Source organism: Scyliorhinus torazame, chromosome 17, assembly GCF_047496885.1.
Source record: "Scyliorhinus torazame isolate Kashiwa2021f chromosome 17, sScyTor2.1, whole genome shotgun sequence".
NCBI classification, from domain to species: Eukaryota; Metazoa; Chordata; class Chondrichthyes; order Carcharhiniformes; family Scyliorhinidae; genus Scyliorhinus; species Scyliorhinus torazame.
The window spans coordinates 99,892,056-99,913,870 of NC_092723.1; the positions used below are offsets into that span (position 1 = coordinate 99,892,056).

Below are 21,815 nucleotides of genomic sequence, written 5' to 3' on the forward strand. Positions count from 1 at the left end.
ATGGGAACAATGTTTCCAATGGGGCTCTGCATGGTTCAGTACTGAGTTCTATACTGTTTGTGATATATATCAATTGTTTAGACTCAAACGTAGGGGCTACAAATTATATGAAATTTGGCCACATAATCGATCATGACGATGCAATCTGAAGACAACAGAAAGATATCAATGGACTGGTTAGATGGGCAGAAAAGTGGCAAATGGAATTCAATCTGGAGAAGTGTGAGATAATGGATTTGGGTTCAGAGAATGGAATCTCTGGGGATTCTGTGCCATCAGATATGCAGTAACCCGAGTGAGAGATTTTCATGTACCTTGTCTGTGGTAATCATGCACAAGGACTTCAGATAGGATTGCAGCTCAAGGGCCCAACTGGTTGTGTGGAAAGTGAGGGGTCCTATAGACGTTGGAAAGATTGTAAGTTTGCATGTGGTCCCACATTTGTGTGGGATATAATATGGATGCTTGTAACTGTGACAACCATGTATCTTTGTTGTACCAAAGCAAAATTTACCTTTTTATTTGAAATATCCTTCATCTGTTACTTAATGTTTGAATTATGTTGATTTTAGCTGGCTTGGGCAAAAAGTTTTAAACAGTGAAATCCCATCTCGTGGTTTTCTTTACATTGGCATGGAGGGATTCCTTTCTTATTAGAAGGTTATCGCTGTCTATGGGGATTGTGTCATAGAATCGAATCGCTAGAGTGCAGAAGGAGGGCATTCGGCCCATCGTGTTTGCACCGACCCTCTGAAAGAAAGTGGTCCACTCCCCCGCCCTATCCCCGTAACCCCACCTAATCTGTACGTCTGGACATTAAGAGTCAATTTATCATGGCCAATCCAACAAACCTGCACAACTTTGGACTGTGGGAGGAAACCGGAGCACCCGGAAACCCACGCAGACACGGGGAGGATGTACAAACTCCATGCAGACAGGGACCCAAGGCCGGAATTGAACCGGGGTCCCTGGCACTGTGAAGCAGCAGTGCTAACCACTGTGCCACCGTGCCGTCTTTAAGATTGTGAACATGATGCTAGATATTCCTAATGAAGGAGTACAATTTCAAAATTTGCTGATGATACCAAACTTGGAGGTGTGGCAAATCATAGAATCCCTACGATGCAGCAGGTGGTGAGAGGATGATAGCATTGATAGGCTGGCCGAATGGGCAGGCAGATAGTCAATGAAATTTAACAGAGAAGTGTGAGGTGGTGCATTTTAGCACGAGGGATTAAGGAGATGCCTTAGAGATTTAAAGACACAATTTTAATGAGCATACAGAAACAGAGGAATCTGGGGGTTCCTGCGCAAGACCTATTGAGAGAGTAGTTAGCAAAGCAAATGGGATTTTGGACTTCATAAATGGAGACATTCAGTACAAAAGGAGGGAAGTTATTCTGAACATTTATAAAGCTCTGATTAGGTCCCAAATAGATTATTGCATCCAGTTCTGGTCAGCACAGATGTGAGGGTCCGTGAGAGGGCGATTTACCAGAATTGTTCCGGGGATGGGGATTTGATCGACAAGGTTCGATTGGTAAAGCTGGGGTTGTTCTCTTTGGAGTAAAGGAGATTGTGGGGAGACTGTACAGAGAGGTAGCAAGATAATGTCAGGTTTGGATAAGGTAGATGAAAGGTCGTTCCCATTAGGTGACAGTACAGGGCTAGGGGCCGCAGATTTAAAGGTTTGGGCAAGAGATGGAGGAGGAATGTGAGGAAGAACATTTTTACATAATGAATGATAATGATCTGGAATGCGCTGCCCATTATGGCGGTGGCGGCAGAAGCAATCAATGACTTCAAAAGCAAATTGGATGGGCATGTGAGGGAAGTGGATTGCTCTGCGGACTGCTGCCATAGCCGAATGGCCGGTTTCTGTGCTGTAGATCACATGATAACACAAACTCAAAACAGATTATAAGTCAAGTAAGTTGGATTTACTGAAGCTTTTTGTCTTCAATTGCTACATATGTGCACCGGACAGCATCATGAAGTTTAAATCCATGTTCCCATTCATTTTAACAATTTTGGAATTGTTGATATTAATAGACCTTATTGGTGGTGTGTAGGTTTTATCCATTATTGAGTCAATAATGTAATGAACAACCATTTCTAAACCTTTGTGTGTACAAAATTCTAACAGGACAAAGCAGCAGAAAATTTGAAATAAAACTCAGCTACTTTTGTTTTAAAGACAAGAATCCCAGTGCGCATGGGCTGCAGTTTGTACAATCTCGGCTTTCTGATCATTTTGGTTTTAGATTCAACAACAAGCCCTCAAATTTAAATCATTCTAATAACTTCCGCCTAGCCCCCTCAGGTCGCATCCCAGAAACCAGAGGGTAGCCAATGATAGCGGAGTGATACCTCACCAAGCAAGAAGATGGAGGGAGAAAATGGTTGTGGGTGGTGGGGGAGGAATATGGTTAGAAAAACTAGGAAGAAAGCATCACTTGAATTTAGGCAGAATCATTTGAAATAATCCAGAATGGATGTGTTGGTTGTATGTCTTTATTGTAGGTTTTACTGGTCAATTGTATTGTTCCAAGCCTTTAAGAAACTTTCTCCATTAAAGTACAACAAACTTCCCATTAGGATTACTCCTCATTACTCGTCTAGTCCTTCGTCCCACAAAAAAAATAATGTGGCACAGTGGTTAGCACTGCTACCTTACAGCTCCAGGGACCCGGGTTCAATTCCAGCCTTGGGTGACTGTCTGTGCGGAGTTTGCACGTTCTCCCCGTGTGTGCGTGGGTTTCCTCCGGGTGCTCCAGTTTCCTCCCACAGTCCAAAAATGTGCAGGTTAGGTGGATTGGCCATGCTAAATTGCCGCTTAGTATCCAAGAGATTAGGTGGGGTTACGGGGATAGGGTGGAGGCATGCGCTTGGGGTAGGGTGCTCTTTCCAAGGGCCGGTCCAGACTTGTTGGGCCGAATGGCCTCCTTCTGTACTGTAAATTCTATGTTACAATGGTCACCGGTAAAATGAAATGGTGTGAAGAGTTGCACTGTTTGGCATTCAGAACTAATGGTACCCCATCCAGGCTACAAGAGAAGCAACAAAGTTAAGATGCAAAATCACAACTGCAGCCCTGGAAGAAGTCCAGTTATGGATACATATGCATAATAATGCTGCTTCCCCACACTGTTTCAGATTGTTAAATCATCTTCCAGCAAGTCCAGCTGCCAAGATTTTGGATTTGGATTGCTGTTTTAATATTCCTGATCATTTCTATTTAGACAACCAGAGCTTCAGATTATTAAAATATTACTCTAGAAAAATTATATATTTAATGAACATCTTGGGAGAAAAACAGAACTGAACCTTATTATCCTCTGAATGTTATAAATTTCTACTTCAGTCAGTGATGCTCTCTCCACACATGCACACAATGAGGCATGAAGTTTGAGCATTGACGCATAAATTACAGACGGGAAGCAAATTGAATAAAATAAAAGTTTTGGCAAAACATAAGAGATCAAACAGGAAACTCCAAACATGATTTCTTAGCAACTAGCTCTTGATAATACGAACCTCTCAATTAAAGATAGGTGCAATTACGGCCCATAAAATAAAATCTGGATCAAATTCAAACTGCTTGAAATATGCTCCTCCTCCAGTTCAGTGAGAAAAATACTTTCCTCAGTTCTAAATATTTTTTTAATATTAAGTCAAAGTTTTCTAATCGTGAACCTTACGAAGTTCGGTTTTAAGTTAAATCTTGGATGGTCTACCATTGATAGTCAAGCAGTCCTTTGTATAATGCTGTATTTCTATTTGGTCAGCTAAGGAGTGACGCTGGCAGGGGCCTGGGGGGGGGGGGGGGGGGGGGGAGCAGGTTGTCTACTCTCTTAATCCAAATAGTCCTGAGCTGAGTCAGAAGAACAAGTAAGGTACATTTTGAACAGGAGGAAAGGAAAATTGTTCATTTAAGGATAGTTATTTCCTGTTCCTCTCTAACTTGAAACAAAACAGCCTGTGATTGGGAAACAATTAGAGATGAAATTGACTATGTTCTAGGTGTGGGTAGCTTGCCATTATGTAAAAGGAAAACTCTCCTACATATCAGTTTACAGTCCACAAGCTCCATTACTGTTGTGTGACTGGAAGGTGCAAGAAAATAAAATTAGGAATGGGAGTACTGAATCATAAGATGTTAATACACACAAGAATGATTAACGGGCAGTTTTTATGGCCATTTACATTTATTAGCTGCTAGACTCTTAGTTTAGATGATATGGAGCCCATTATCTACAGTTTTTATTCAGTACAACTTGTTATTATATTGTACAGAATCACAGAAAATCCAGTGCCGCAGAGGCCCTTCGGCCCATCGAGTCTGCACCGACACATGAAAAAACCTGACCTGCCTACCTAAACCCATCTGCCAGCACTTTGCCCATAGCCTTAAATGTTATGACGTGCCAAATGCCCATCCAGGATGTGAGGCAACCTGCCTCTACCACCCTCCCAGGCAGTGCATTCCATACTGTCACCACCGTCTGGATAAAAAGGATTTTCCTCACATCCCCCCCTAAATTTATTTTTCAAAAACTCCTTGTGTCAACAATGCATTAATCTGAGTTTACTACCATTTTTATACTAAAGATGAGAGGAGAAGAAACAAATATTCCATCGAATTAAATAGAATGCGCAGCAAAGAAACAAGCCATCGTGTCCACATGGTCTCTGTTAGTTTATGTTCCACACCTACCCATTCCCGCTTTGCTTCATTTAACCCTATCATCGAAACTCTCTATTCATTAACTTGATCGAGTTCTTTGATGAAATAACAAGAGAGGGCTGATGAGGGTAGTGTGGTTGATGTTGTATATATGGGCTTTGAAAAGATTAATGAAATACCACAGAATAGACTTCTTGCAAAGCTGCAGCCCATGGAAATGAAAGGAAAATGATAGCTGGATTTGAAATTGGCTCAGAGTCAGAGAGGAGAGAATAGTGGGGAACGGTTGTTTTTCAGACCAGAGGGATGTGTGCAGTGGCATTCTCTTGGGGTCAGTGTGGAAGAATATTTTGATGTATATTAATGACCTAGCTAGGGCATGCGGGACATCATTTCACAATCTGCTGTTAACATGAAACTTGGGGTATGCAGCAAACAATGGGGAGGGTAGTAACACACTTCAAAAGGTCATAGACTGGTGAAATGGGCAGATAGGTGGCAGTTGAAATATAACATAGTGAAAAGTGAAGTAATTTATTTTGGTAGGAAGATTAAGGAGAAACAATATAAACAAATGATATAATTTTAAAGGCTGTGCAGGGACAGGGAGACCTGGGACAGTGCCTAGATAAATCTTTGAGGACAAGTTGATAAGGCTGTTAAAGAGTCATATGGGATCCTTGGTTCTAACAAATGAAGCATAGAGAACAGATGAAAGCTGGGTTATGCTAAACATTCATAAAACCTGGGTGGGTCGTAGCTGCAGTATCTTAGCCAATTCATAGGATCCATACTGTGCAAAAGGAGGCCATTCAGCCCATCAAGTCAGCACCAACCCTCCAAAAGAGCACCCCACCCAGGCCCTCTCCATCCCCATACCCCATCTAACCTTTGGACACTTAGGGGCAATTTAGCATGGCCAATCCACCTAACCTACACATCTTTGGACTGTAGGTGGAACCACATCATCCAGAGGAGGCCCACACAGACACGGCGAGAACGTGCAAACTCCAAACAGAAGATGACCCGAGGTCAGAAGTGAACCTGGGTCCCTGGCACTGTAAGGCAGCAGTGCAAATACTGTGCCATTCTGGGAAGTCAAAGATGGTACTGAGGATACTAAGTGAAATAGCACCCATTAGTTGATGGTATAAGGACAAGTGGGCACAGGTTTAATGTTTCGGGTAAGAGATGTGCGAAGGCAGGGGGTGGGGTGAAGAAAATTTATGCGGCAAGTGGTATTAACCGAGACCTTGTTGCTTACGAATGTGGTGGAAGTGGAGATGATCAATGATTCCAAAATGAAATTGGATGGACACGAGGGAAATGAATTTGGGATTGACTGGATGACTCCAGGAGAGAGCTGGCATGGGCTCATTGGCCTCCATTTGTGCTGTAAAGATTCTATAGCTGTTAGATGGGGAGGCTAAATAAATAGGGGTTGTCCTCAGAGCTGAGAAGAGTAATGGGAGATTTAGTCAAGGTGTTCAAAATCATTAAGGGCTGTACCTGAGTAAATGTGGAGAAATTATTTCCAGTAGGACAAGGTACAGTAATCAGAAGATAGGTTGAAAGTAATAGGCAAAAAATAAAAGAGGGGGGCAGGAGGGAAAAATTGCACAGTGATCTGGAATGCATTGCTTGGAAGTGAGATGGAAGCAGATTCAATAATAACCTTCAAAAAGGAATTGGGGCAATACTTGAAGGGGAAAATATTGCACAGCAATGAGGAAATGCCAGGGGCACTGGTCTAATCTGATAGCTGTACCAAAGAGCCAGCACAAGTTTGATGGGCTCAATGGTCTCCTTCCATCATTCTATTTCCTTCCCTCTCCTGTGTTTATCTCAGTTTCCCTGAAATGCATCCATGCCATCTGCCTCAACCACTCTTTCTGGTAGCAAGTTCCACATTCCAACCATTCCTTGGGTAAAGAAGGTTTTTCTTGAATTCTGCATTGAACTTACAGCTGACTGTTATATTGATTTCTTTAATTTTCTTCTCCCTGGGTATATTTAAGAGGCTAGAAATATACAGCATATACAATTGTGTTGCCAAAGATAATTCCAATTAAACCAATTTTTGCCTGCATTTACCAGTTATTTGCTCAACCCATTCTAGCAGCAGTAGTTTACAATGCACTGGTCAACTTCCTTTCCCAATCTATATTCTTCAGAGAAGATCACAATGCTTATGTTTTAATCAGTTGGATAATGTAGGATAAATCTTCTTTTCACATTTTATTCCCACCACGTATGGGGCAACTACGGGCGACATAGTCCTGCTATTGGACCAATCAGTAAAGTTAGACAAACACCATGATGTCATGGCATTACATGCTGAGATTCTCTCTCTTCCCCCCCCCCTGCCCCCCCCCCCCCGCCCTACTGACTTTCCCTAAGGAAAGGGTGCCAAGTATGCTAATGTGACTCTTTCACATTCATCAGTCAAAACAAGCACAAAAACTATTCCAAAAAAACACTTAACACTGAGCAACACATCAGTGTGTCACATAAGGTGACTTGCCTGCACCAAAAGAACCAATTTCTGCATTTGATCCTTAGCAGTTTTCAGCAAAATTCTACATCATTTTACAGACACAATACGGAGAAGAAAAAAACCGATGCGTTTGTGCACTGAGCCAGGGAGCCGGGGAGACCACCATCTGCATCCATTAACTGCCCAGTGGGTTTCCTCAGCAACGTGTGTTTATTAATATTCACATTTTTGAAGAATCTAGCAGTTATGGTTAGTGGTGGTGAGAAACAGTGTGCTGCTGAAACACTGATTTGAGTTCTGCTCTATGACTTTTGGACCGCCTCAGTTAAGTTTGAAAGGAGGGTAAAGCAGCGAGCTGAATGTCCACAGAATCACACCATTCTCACCATACACCTGTTACTGCGGCCTTCAACCCATTATAATTCAGGTTAAAACATTGGAAATGTGGACATAGAAAATAGCATATAATGCATAGTAAATAGTATAGAAATGTGTATATAATTAGTATAAAAATATGTAAATAAATAGTATATAGTGTAGAATTGTGTATATATTAGTATATAAATATGTATCTAAATAGTATAGAATTGTGTATATAATAGTATAATATATAAATATGTATTTAACTAGTATATGAATAGGTATATAATTAGTATAAACAGTATAGAAATATGTATGTGGTATATAAACAGTATATAAATATAATGTAGAATTGTGTATATATGGTAAATAAATATGTATCTAAATAGTATAAAAATGTGTATATAATATATAAATAGTTCATAAATATATAGTATATATATGCTGTAAAACGTACTTTTACAATTATACTAACCATAAAATAACGGTTATATGTTAAACAGTCTATTATGAAAAGTTGAACCAATTCAAGTAAACAGGAAAAATCAAGTCTGAAGAGTCGTTTACTGCCCAACATACCTGCCAGCTCGGGTCTGCGTGCCTGTAATAGCAGAAATTATCGGTGATCCAGTTGTAGATAGCGGACAAGGTGATTTTACTCTTCTTGCTAGCTTGCATAGCCATGCAGATGAGAGTGGCGTAGGAGTAGGGCGGTTTGACATGGGGATTCGTCTTATAGTCTACATCCTCGACCGAGCTCTGGGAAGGGTGGTGAGCCTGGACCAAGGTCTTGGTGCCGGTCACCGCCGAGGTGGGCTTGCCCAGACCGAGTGGCATCCCGGTGGCAGCCGTGTCGCCGGCTGGGGGGGAGGCAGGGGCATCCGAGCCGGGCACATGCTGCCTGCAGTGATGCTGAGCACTGGTGGGCTTCTCCAGGTTGGCGCTCAGGATGGAGAAATCCTGCAGCCACTGGAGACTGGTCAGGCTGTCGTCCAGGTTCACGGCCCCGTTCACATTCTCCTGGTCCTCCGGATGAAGCATCATCCAATTCTCCTTAAATTTGGTGGCGATTTCTGGTGTGGTCAGAACAGGCATCGTTCACAGTCGGGCTCTGAAATAGAAGCGAGTGATTTCACTCACTCGCTCCCCGTTTAAAACTGTGAAATCGAAAGGATTCGTTAGTGATTGTGCGGAAAAAATGAAGGAAAGAAAATCATGCATAATTATAAACATGCAAAATCAAATTATTCACCACAGCGTTCAAAAATGCAAGAGAACCAGAGTAAAGCACGATTAAATAAAGGTGCTAAACTTTGCAGTAAATTCGCTAATTGCGAGGCAATGGACTGGAATTTCATTCTTCATCCAAATTTCAAATGCATCGAATATTTTCTATAGGATTAAAAAGTAGCCGAAAATTACACCCCGTCTCGAACTGCAGCGGGGCGGAGGGGGGGAACTAGTGGGGATTGTATCAAAATAATTAACATTTCATTCCTTCAACAGCATCAAACACTGATCTTTGTAAAGCTTTCCCTTAATATTTGCTCAATCACTCACAATGCCCGAGACACACTGTCTCCCCAAGCCGGCTGGAGTTTGCAGTCTGGACTCAGTTATTCTTTCTTGCCGAGAACCTGTTGCCTTTGGAACAAGTGTTCAGATCCTCACCTGGCACTACTGTGCTCTGAAATCCTCGAGTAAAAACACAAACTCCCCAGGAAAAAGGTCTTCGGAGTAAATGCTCTTAAATTTGTTTCTTTCAATTGTGATAAAAATGCTCCTTATTGCCTGGGGAGGGGTTAGAGTTGGCATCAAAAGCCTCCTGGTTTGCAGCCCCCTTCAGTCCACCTATATGGTTTGATCAAATGGGTGTCACATCTGCACAGTTTTGCAGGGTCGTTGTTAGTGTCACCTCTCCTTTCACACGGCTGCTCACTCACTTTATAAAAGCCTTTAAACAGATCCCGGTCAGCTGATTGGTCGCCCGTTTCCAGGTTTCACCTTTCACTGCTCCCAATGACGCGAGGCAGAGCAGCAAAGTGAGGGAGCGTCGCCAAACTGCACACTTCCAGCCAGCCAGACAACTCGATCTGCCATCCCTCGCCCAGGGACAATCCCTCAAATGAACTGCCCACGATCAACATCCTGGGGATTACCATTGACCAGAAACTGAACTGGACTAGCCATATTAATACTGTGGCTGCAAGAGCAGGTCAGAGGCTGGGAATCCTGTGGAACTTCCTTACTCCCCAAAGCCTGTCCACCATCAACAAGGCACAGGTCAGGATTGTAATGAAATACTCTCCACTTGCCTGGATGAGTGCAGCTCCAACATCACTCAAGAGCCAGTGTACAAAGCTATATAAATATACTATTTTGCCATGTATATATCTTGCTCCGCGCGATTTCTCGTTTTTTTTGTTACGGGGGGGCGGGGGCGGGGGGTGGTTATTGTTTGTAAGGGAGAAAAATTGTGTTAAAACCTTTAATAAATATATATATTTTTTTAAAAGAAGCTCAACACCATCCAGGACACATTCATGGGAACACCACCACCTGGAAGTTCCCCGCCAGGTCACTCACCATCCTGACTTGGAAATATATCAGTGTCCCTTCACTGTTGTTGGGTCAGAATTCTGGAACTCTCTCCCTAATAGCACCGTTGGTGTAACTCCACCACTGGAAGCGATAATGTTGATTGTTGTGCTCCAGTTCTGGATTGGTGCTGGAACCCAGCACTGAGTAGCTCAGAGACAAGTATGTTACTAACTGAGGCACAACTGGGTAGTTACATCAGGTTGATCTAATCCATTATGAATTATCTCCCTTGGCATTGCTCACTGATGTTTGTCAAAGGATAAGAACATAGAACATACAGTGCAGAAATGAAATGAAATGAAAATCGCTTATTGTCACAAGTAGGCTTCTAATAAAGTTACTGTGAAAATCCCCTAGTCGCCACATTCCGGCGCCTGTTCGGGGAGGCTGGTACGGGAATTGAACCATGCTGCTGGCTTGCCTTGGTCTGCTTTCAAAGCCAGCGATTTAGCCCTGTGCTAAACCTGCCCCTGAAGGAGGTCATTCAACCCATCGAGGCTGTGCCGACCCACTTAAGCCCTTACCCCCATAACCGCTCCTAACCTTTTTGGACACAAAGGGCAATTTTGCATGGCCAATCCACCTAACCTGCACATCTTTGGACTGTGGGAGGAAACCGGAGCACCCTGAGGAAACCCACGCAGACACAGGGAGAACGTGCAGACTCCACACAGACAGTGACCCAGCGGGGAATCAAACCTGGGACTCTGGCGCTGTGAAGCCACAGTGCTAGCCACGTGTGCTACCATGCTGCCCTAATGTTCAGGCTTCATGGAGTGTGGTTACGAATGGGAGATGTTCCAAATATAAAATGGGATTTTATTTGTTTATTATTATAAATTGTGACATATAAAATGGGATGTGTTTGGGATGGTCTCAAGTTCTAATAGAAAAGAACAGACACATGCATTTGGCAGATATCAGACACACTTCAGGAATAACACACAACGTATGGGAGCCTGTTAACAAAATAGACAGCTAGCTCTACTCAAATATAGCAGTGAAATTAATGAAGGAGAATGCTTTTTTAATTTTAAATAAACTTTCCCCAAATACTTGCAGAATGCGACAAAAAGAAAAATAAACTTAAAATACTCGAGACTCTAATGTTGGAATTACACAACAGCTTGGTCAGAGGTTGTAAATAGAAAAGACTGATTAACATTTTGTGTGTAGATCTTTCATCAAAGTTGCTTTGGTAAGACATGCTGTGCATGCCAGCTTTTCATGTTTATCGACACATTCTCGATGTCAGTCTAGCTTTTACGATCGAAGTCTCCTTTCCACAAATCTGCACAATATTTGAGACAAAACATTACAATATGGCAGTGGCTCAGTTTTCTTTCTCTTTACAATTAAGTTTGCTGAGGGACCATCAAAATGATCAGCTGCTAAAGCAGATGCAGATCTTATTGGAACAAAAGCGATAAGTTCAAGGGTCAGTGGGGTCCATTAAAATGTTTTTTCTATTCTTTATTTTGGGAGAAAAAAGCCACGTGTCGATTCGGTCTCGACTAAGTCACACGAAAACAAATGAAAAAGCGTTTGCAGCAATGACTTCAGGAAAAGTGTGGTGTGTCAAAGCATTTTTTTTTTATTTACCATTTTCAAAGTTTATGCCAGAGTAACCAGCATGTTACATTTCAAAAAGATTTTATTTTAAACAAATTATCTAAAATAACATGGATGGGTGGATGCTGAAATCCTCATTTTTGTTGCCGTTTGAAAGGTTTCCTGTTTGCAGGAAAAGCAACTGCAGAGTAACACATGGGCTGTCTGGGCTGCCACCTTCTGGAAACAAAATGTAATGTTCAGCATCCGAACACTTATTATTTAGTATTTAGCAATTAGGGAGAAGTGGGGGTGGGGGATAGTGGGAATGAGTTCTTGTGGTGCACAGTGAGTAGCATTCCTGCCTCTGAGCCAGAAGCTCCAGTTTTGTGTCCCACCCCAGGACTTGATAGCCAAAGAACATGGCCAACAAGGCATCAACCTGCAAACCCTTCCAACATGGCAGCTGGTAAGAGGAGAGATTCCTGGTCCGCCACACTTGACGTGGAGTGGCACCCCTCACGCTATGAGCCTCTGGTGATGGGCTAATGACCTGTCCTGGTGTTAAAAAAAAAACACTGATCTGGGAACAGGCGAAAGTCTGCTTTGTGTACCCCTAGGTGAGGGAAGTGAAATGACAATTAGCACAGTGATATTTAACCCTACCCAGCTGATGAAATCCTGGTGGCTGGACAGTTAAAATTTTCCAGGTAATTAATAATCCTCCAGCCCCCTGGATCTTGCCCAGCAGGACTTGTATGTGTGCGATTGGACGGGCAGCTAAGCCATTTTCCCAAGACTGGTTGACACCTTTTGCAAATCTGCAATTTAACTCAGGCCTGTGAGGAAGGAAGCCACCACTGTGGGGGACTAGAGTGTGAAGAGAAGCAAACAGGTTAAGTTTTCTTTTCATTGGGGCAGGAGGAGGGGAATGAGGAAATTTAGGCATCCCCTATCCCAGGCACTGCTCCCTCTCCTAACACGGGATGCCCTGGTACAGCCTGTTCCACACCTAACCGAGAGCCAGGGACTGGACAGGAGACACCTGATTTCCCACAGGCCAACAAACACTTCCCATTCACTTTCGATCGGAATAAGGAGGAACTAATTTGGGCAAAGAGCTTTAATTTGCAGCTTTGGCAAAATAATTTATAACGTCAGTCAAAATTTTGCATTTACATACGTCTCCCTACGTTATCCTGGCTGAGCATGGTATATCACATTGGTTGGTTATGGCTCTGCATTAGTTCCATGGTATTATTGATTATGTGGTTTGCAAGAGAAGCCTTATTCTGAACAAACACAGAATCAAAGCACATCCAGACCCAAAACTGACCAATTTATGTACATCAAAAGGATTCTAACGAATTCTAAATAGTTGATTGATAGTACAGAACTCGAATATTGCTGGAAAAATAAACCTGTTGTGAAAGCTTTTCATCCTGCAATCAGGACAAATGCAAGAGTGCCAAATTTCAAACAATCAGAATAATTTATACTACAGTGGAAAGTGGGTGCTAATTGGGTGACAAGTTGACTTTGGTTGCTATCTCCATGACAATGCCTCGGCCAATGTGGAATAATAGGCTATCCATGGTTCCAAATAATTCCAAAAAGGTGCAAGACTTGAACACATTCCTCTTGTTTGCAGTGATCATGTCTATGAATGCCTGCCCTTCCAGCAAATGTAAATGAGCCACATTAGAAACTGGACTGATTATCTAAGTTGGTTATTATGGTACCTATTAGCGCACTCAACATTGTTCAGCAAGTGCTGCCCAATCAAGGAATCGCATCGAATGGGAGACATTTTGTTTCGGGTTTTAGAAGCCGGACTGTTTCAGTACGTTCTGGGCCTATTATGTACAACTGGAGGAATATGCTGTTCGATTCAATCAGCCAATCATTGGAACATACAGTCTACCTGGCACCACACCGGGACTGAAATACACGTTCAATTATGTGGTGGGCAGAATGTATTTCTGGATTGACAGTAGAATCCTGTTAATCGAACATACCACTTGCATCACCGCCAAAGCATTGTTCATCAATCAGACAAAAGGTTTCAGCAACACCTCTCTATTTAGTTTCAAGCCAAATAAGTTGAAGTTCAAAAATAAAAATTTTAACTTAAATTTTAACGATGTTGTAGTCATGAGCCTGCCTCGTTGGGGAGTCAGCAAAGTAAAAAGAAAAGTACAGCACAGGGACAGGCCCTTCGACCCTCCCTTTCGTGATGCCCACAACTAATAAAAATCTTCTGCCCTTAACTCGGGGCAGCACGGTAGCACAGTGGTTAGCACAGCTGCTTCAAAGCTCCAGGGTCCCAGGTTCGATTCCTGGCTTGGGTCAATGCCTGTGCGGAGTCTGCACGTTCTCCTCATGACTGGGTGGCTTTGCTCCGGTTTCCTCCTACAGTCCAAAGATGTGCAGGTTAGGTGGATTGGCCATGATAAATTGCCCTTAGTGTCCAAAAAGGTTAAGTGGGGTTACTGGGTTATGGGGATAAGGTGGAGGTGTGGGATTAAGTAGGGTGCTCTTTCCAAGAGCTGGTGCAGACTCAATGGGCCAAATGGCCTCCTTCGGCACTGTAAATTCTATGTTTCTATATCCCTCTATTTCCTCCCTATTCACGTACCCATCCAGATGCCTCTTAAATGTTGCTAATGTACCTGCTTCTACCCACCACTCTCTGCATGAAACACTTAGCCTGCACATCTCCCTTCAACTTTTCCCCTCTCACCTTGAACCTGTGCGCCCTTGTAATTGACACTTTAACCCTTGGAAAAAGTCTCCGCCTATCCACCCTGTCTATGCCTGTCAATTTTGAAGACCTCTATCAGTTCTCCTCTCAGCCTCCGTCTTTCCAGTGAAAACAATCCTGGTTTATTCAACCTCACCTCATAGCCAACACCCTCAAGACCAGGCAGCATCCTGGTGAACCTTCTTTGCACCCTCTCCAAAGCTTCCACGAACTTCTGATAATATGGTGACCAGAACTGCATGCAATACTCCAAATGCAGCCTCGCCAAAGTTTTATATAACTGCAATATGATTTCCCAACTCTTGTACTCAGTGCCCCGGCTGATGAAAGCAAGCATGCCATATGCCTTCTTAATCTCCTTGGCCACCTGTGTTGCCACTTTTAGAGAACTGTGGACCTGCACGCCCAGATCCCTCTGTATGCTAATGTTCCTAAGGGTTCTGCCATTTACAGTGTAATTCATAGCCAGATTTGATTCTCCAAAATGCATCACCTCACATTTTGTCCGGATTAAACGCCATCTGTCATTTCTGTGCCCAAGTCTCCAATCTATCTATATCCTCTTGTATCCTCTGACAATCCTCGGCACTATCAGCAACTCCGCCAATCTTCATGTCTTCCACAACTTACTCATCAGAGCACCCATATTTTCCTCCAGATTATTTATATATATACTACAAAAAACAAGAGGTCCCAGCACTGATTCCTGCAGAACACCACTAGCTACAGATCCCTATTTTGAAAAATCCTCTCCCACAGCTACTCTCTGTCTTCTATAACCAAGCCAATCTGTGTCCATCTAGCCAGCCCACCCTGAATTCCATGTGTTTTTAGTTTCTGTACCAGTCTTCCATGTGGGACCCTGTCAAAGCCTTACTAAAGTCCATATAAACCACATCAATAGCCCTTCCATCATCAATTTCCTTTGTCACCCCTTCAAAAAACTCAATCAAGTTGGTGAGACATGACCTTCTCTGTACAAAACAATGCAGCCTGTCACTAACTAGTCCATTTTCCTCCAAATATGCATATATCCTGTCCCTCAGTATCTTTTCCAAAAGCTTCCCCACCACTGATGTCGGGCTCACCGGCCTATAATTTGATGGATTATCCTTGATTCTTTTCTTAAACAAGGGAACAACATCGGCTATTCTCCAGTTCTCTGGAACCTCACCTGTGGTCAAAGAGGATGTGAAGATATCTGTTAAGACCTCTGCTATTTCTCCCCTTGCCTCCCTCAGTAACTTGGGGTAGATCCCAACTGGGGACTTGTCTACCTTAATGCAATTTAGGATACTCAACACTTCATCCTTTGATATATTGACGTTCTCAAGAGCGTTCACACACATTTCCCTGACTTCAACATCCTTCTCCCTGGTGAATACTGATACAAAGTATTCATGAAGGATTTCACCCATTTCTTGTGGTTCAACGCATAACTTCCCTCTATTGTCCTTAAGTGTGCCTACTCTTTCTCTTTTTACCCTCTTGCTCCTAATATATGCATAAAAAACCTTGGGATTCTCCTTGACCATGTTTGCTAAAGACATTTCATGGCCCCTTTTAGCCTTCCTAATTCCATGTTTAAGTTCCTTCCTACTTTCTTGTACTCCTCAAGAGCTTTGTCAGTTTTTAGATGCCTAGACCTGTCGTTTTATTTTCCTTTTTCCTTCGCTTGCAATTTCCATCATCCTTGGTTCCCGAAACTTGCCATTTCAATCTTCATTTTTATGGGGACATGCCTGTCCTGCTCTTCAATCAACTGCCTTTTAAAAGCCTCCCACATGTCAGATGTGGATTTGCCCTCAAATAGCCGCTCCCAATTCACATTCCCCAGTTCCTATCAAACTTGGACTATTGAGACCAATTAATAATAATAATCATCATCTTTATTGACACGAGTGGGCTTACACTGCAATGAAGTTACTGTGAAAGGCCCCATGTCACCACATTCCGGCACCTGTTCGGGTACACTGAGGGAGAATTCAGAATGTCCAAATTATCTAACAGCATGTTTTTCGGGACTAGTGGGAGGGGAAACCGGAGCACCCGGATGAATGATTTTCCAGAAATTGGCTGAAAGAATTGATCATTGTAAGACCGATCATTGATCAATCTGAATTGACCATTGACCAAAGTTACAAATGTACAGTTGTTAAACTTACTCATGTCACATTTATATCAGAACAACGTAAACGGAACATAGGAATCCAGTCAAGGACTCCACAGTCACTCCAATGACCTGCACTTCCACAAGTCTGATACCCGACACCATAGGTCAGTAGGTACCAAATCATTGCGTGTCACCCAATTATAATAGTCCACTTGTAACCACCAGGGAATTACTGGTTGCATGGTTAGCAGGCAAATCATATCAGAGAATACACTGCAACTATCCAGTAAATTGTTGAAATGAACAACATGGTCATATGATTATTATTGGTCAAAAATTCACTCAAACATGAGATGTGTATCGCAATCATTGCTATGGGTTACATAAGAACAGAAAATATTGGTAATATTCAGCATCTGTGGAAAGTGAACCAGAAAACATGTTTCAAGTTTCAAATGTTTATATCAGAACTGGAAAAAGTTTGCAATTCTCTTTATTCTTTTAAAAAAAAAATCTTTGTATTGGCTTTTCTCATATTTATAAACAGTTGTTGTGCATATACAATACATTTTTCTTGCCTGCGCTAATTTACATTATTTCTCTTTATTCTTTTACAGGATGCGGGCGTCGCTGGTTAGGCCAACATCTATTGCTCATCTGAATTGCCCTGGAGAAGATGGTGAGCCAAAGCTTTGACAAAGACTCATCCAGACTCAAAACGTTAGCTCCCTTCTTCTCTCCACAGATACTGTCAGACCTTCTGAGACTGTCCAGTATTTTCTGTTTTTGTTTCAGATTCCTTTCCAGCAATCGCAATAATTTGCTTTTAACCTAATTTCCAAGTTTGCTTTGCCAGCTCAGTCTTCATACCTTTCTAATTGCCTTTATTTAAGTTTATAACAGTAGCCCTAGGCCCAGTCTTCTCACCTTCAAACTGGCTGTGTAATTCAATCATATTAGGATCACAGCCACCTTCACTATGAAGTTATTACATAGGCATACATAGAACAGAGAATGCAGAAGGAAGCCATTCGGCCCATCGAGTCTGCACCGACCCACTTAAACCCTCACTTCCACCCTATCCCTGTAACCCAATAACCCCTCCTAACCTTTTTGGTCACTAAGGGCAATTTATCATGGCCAATCCACCTAACCTGCACGTCTTTGGACTGTGGGAGGAAACCTTAGCACCCAGAGGAAACCCACGTAGACACGGGGAGAACGTGCAGACTCTGCACAGCAGGGAATCGAACCTGGGACCCTGGCGCTGTGAAGTCATAGTGCTATCCACTTGTGCTACCGGGCTGCCCTTAATTAATCGTGTCTCATTGTACATTACCAGGTCTAGAATGGCCTGCTATCTGGTTAGCTGTAGCATCTGCTGTTCAAAGAAACAGGCCTGGAAACTCCAAACTCATCTTCTACCTTTGCTAATGTGATTTGTCCAGTCTATATGCAGATTAAAATTACCCCGCATCTTTCCTACAAGCCGCAATTATTTCTTCTGTTTCTGCTAAGTCTTTTAGAGATTTTGCTAATCAGCAATCCCATGAATCTTTGTAAATTCATGATCTTCCTAGGGGCTGGAAATTCTCTTATGACTCTGGCTCTCAATGGAACAACCCTAATTCTTGATGCACGCACTGTGTGGCCAAGAATCAAGTGAAAATTCACACTTCCTGTTGAGTGCCAATCCCGCCTCTTGTAGTCTTTTCAGCATTGATCTCACTCGCATGTCACATTCTACATGAGTGGGCCCATGTATCAACTCATTATCCATGTGGCAAACAGCTCCATGTGAGCCCTGTAAAAGATATGACATTGTTTTTTGGTAGATTACTAAGGATGATGTTTTTCCAAGGGTTACCTGTCAGAACGGAATCATCCAGATGGTGTTGTGAACATCATGAGAAGGTTGGACTCCTCTTCTAGTGATATTTGTCAGAATCCATTGTTCACGTCTAATTTGGAGAATATTGAGCTCTGCCTTAATTTAGCTTAACTATCATCTACTGATATCATTGAATAGACTTCTCTTTTCACCAACCTATTGAGCGGTGCGAGATCAACACATAGTCTTATGGAATCGCTTGGCTTTGGAATCAGCACCATCCCTGATCACCGGCTCATTGGCTCTTTTACAGGTGAAATGACTCCTTCTCTTAGCATTTAGTCAATCTGTTTATTTATCTTTGGAAATAAAGGATGTGGAACCTTCCTGAGTGCCTATAAGCAAATTGGTTTCACTTCTGGGCCTGGTATAATAAGAGTGTGTTATCTTTCCCGATCGTGTAGCTAACTTCAAAATTCTGCTCTGAGGTTGCCTGATCTTCACCATTCTTCATTTCTTCTAATCTGCAAATTATATTCAATTCCATTCATGCCTTTCTATTTAAAAATGAACAACTCTGATCTTGAATTCAACATAGTGTTTCAGTAATTCGGGGGATGGTTTAGCTCAGTTGGCTGTACAGCTGGATCATGATGCAGAGTGAAACTGACAGCCCGGGTTCAATTCCTGTACCAGCTGAGGTTATTCAATCTTGCCCCTTGCCTGAGGTTTGGTGATCCTCATGTTAAATCACCTCTCCCCCTCAGGGAAAAGCACTCTATGATCATCTGGGACTATGAAAACTTACTTTACTGACATCAGTAATTACTTTCTCTCTGTGCTTTAAAGTAGCTGTTCGTTCTCCCAGAACCTTCAGCTCTGTTCCTCCTGGTCAACAACTTCCAGTTCCTCAGCTCTAACCGCCTCCTCGTCACCATGGATGTCCAATCACTCCATTCCCTACCAAGATGGTTTGAAGGCACTTCATTCTTCCTTGAACAGAGGCCGAACAATCCCCATCCACATCACTCTCCTCCATCTGGCTGAACTTGTCCTCTCACTGAACAATTTCTCTTTTAACTTGCCTCATTTCTTCCAAACCAAAGGTGTGGTATGGGTATCCGTAGCGGCCCTAATTTTGCCCTGTCTCTTTATGGGGTATGTGGAACCTTCCCTGTTCCAGTCCTACTCTGGCCCCATCCCACAACTCTTTTACCAATATATCAGCGACTGCTTCGGTCCCGCGTTTTGTTCCCTTCTGGACCTGGAAACATGTATCAATTTTGCTTCCAATTTCCACCTCTCTATCACCATCACATGGTCCATCTCCGACACTTCCCTTCCTTGACCTTTCTATTTCAATTTCTGGGGATAGACTGTCCTCTAAAAACTATTACAAACCCACTGACTCCCACAGCTACCTCGACTACAGCTCTTCACACCCCACATCCTGTAAGGACCCCATCCCACTCTCGCAGTTCCTTTGCCTCCATCACATCTGTTCCGATGGTGCCACTTTCCAAAACCGTGCTGCTGACATCTTCAACATTAAGTTGGCAAACTCCTACCAGAACCCCTCCAACCTCAGGCACACCAAAAACATGTGGATGTGGTTTGCCAGTTCCCCTGCTCACTGCCCACACCTTTCCTCTACCCCTGAAAAAAAAATGGTTCATCCTCTATTCTGTCATACGAGGCCTATGCACCAATTTAAACTGTTTGTCAGTCTTGCCCAAGACGAGGACGTAGTTTATCCTCCGCAGAGCCTCACTCCACGCCCCAGCCTGCATCATCCCTCTCAACTCCTCCTCCCATTTGCGCTGGACCTCCTCCACCGGGGCACCCTCCCTTTCCATCTGCTCCCCATATACATCTGACACATTGCCCTCGCCTATCTCCTCCTTGGACAGAAGCTTGTCCTGTAGCGCTGGAGGTGGCAACTGCCCCCACTTCTGAACCAGCTATGTTCACCGCCCAATAATAATTCTGCAGATTCGGTATCACCAGCTCCCTGCCCGCCTATCCCTATCCAGAAACACCCTCCTAGTCCGGGAAGCTTACCCGCCCACACAAACCTCAGTATCATCTTATTCACCCTATTAAGAAGTCTTGGGCATGAAAATCGGAGATTCTGAAACACAAACAAAAATTTCAGCAACAACCTCATCTTCACCGTCTGGACCCTTCCAGCCAACAACATCCCATCTCCTAAAGTCCTCCTTCATTCCCTCCACCAACTTTGTTGGGTCCCGCTCTGTGCCACATGTATCACAACATTCAGGAAGCTCACCCCTTACCAACCGAAATGGCAACCTCCTTAAACTCTGACCCTGCCCCCGGTCATTGATTGGGAATACCTCACATTTCCCCATGTTGAGCCTATCCCCGAAAAAAGACTGAACTCCCGCAAAATCCCCATAATCCTGTTGAAACTTCCAACCGGCTTCACAAATATAACAAGAGGTCATCAACATATAAAGAGACTCGGTGCTCCTGCCCCTCCCCGGCCTCAATGTTCCACTACCCCCTCAAAATCCTAAGTACCATTGCCAATGGTTCAATCGCTAAGGCAAAGAACGAAGGGGAGGGCAGGCACCCCACTCGTCCCCCGGTACAATCCAAAATACTCCGAATGGATATTGTTGATCCATACACTCGCCTTAGGAGCCCTATACAACAATCTCACCTAGTCAATCCCTGCCCGAACCAGAACCGCCCCAGCACCTCGAAGAAGTATGCCCAGTCCACATGGTCAAACACCTTCTCCATGTCCATTACACAATCACCTCCACCTCCCGGCCCATGGAGGGCATTATTACCACATTGAATAGCATCAGAACATTGGCGATAGCTGCCACCCCTTCACAAACACCACCTGACCCTCCTCTATCACACCAAGCACACTGTTCTCTATCCACACAACCAGCACCTTCGCCAATAGCTTTGCATCAATATTTAACGATATTGGGCGGTACAACCCACACTGTTCCAGCACTTGGTCTTTCTTTAAAATGAGCGAGACAGAAACCGGAGACAGCGTGGGAGGAAGCTTGCCCCTCGCCACCGACTCGTTGTACAACAGGGGCCCCAGCTCCAACCGAAACCTCTTGTAAATCTCCACTGGGATCCCTTCTGGGCCCGGGATCTTCCCCGATTACATCAACCCCACACAATCCATCACCTCCCCCATTCCAATTGGGGCCCCCAGTCCTTAAACCCTTGCCTCATCCACCCTCGGGTACTTCAGCCCGTTCAGAAACCAGCTCATGCCCCCAGCCCCGCCGGAGGCTTCAAAATGTACAATATCCGATAAACTCAACTGGACTAGCCATATAAATACTGTGGTCACAAGAGCAAGTCAAAGGCTAGGAATCCTGCAGTGAGTAACTCATCTCCACTCCTCAAAGCTTA

The 21,815-nt window shown here is 43.4% G+C and overlaps 1 protein-coding gene across 2 annotated transcripts in view; it reads right to left on the reverse strand.

The window, feature by feature from the left end:
* The window catches only part of foxj1b (forkhead box J1b), a 39,484-nt gene extending 30,001 nt beyond the window's left edge, over positions 1-9,483 (reverse strand). The window contains exons 1-2 of one of the 2 annotated variants that reach the window (XM_072480786.1): positions 9,216-9,483; positions 8,124-8,701 (exon numbers count right to left, since the gene is read on the reverse strand). In XM_072480786.1, coding sequence (XP_072336887.1) covers positions 8,124-8,639 — 516 coding nt within the window. In that variant the 5' untranslated portion in view covers positions 8,640-8,701; positions 9,216-9,483. Of the gene's footprint in view, positions 1-8,123; positions 8,702-9,104 lie in introns of both variants that reach the window. The other variant, XM_072480787.1, reaches the window with a different exon arrangement.
* Positions 9,484-21,815: the final 12,332 nt, after the last annotated feature.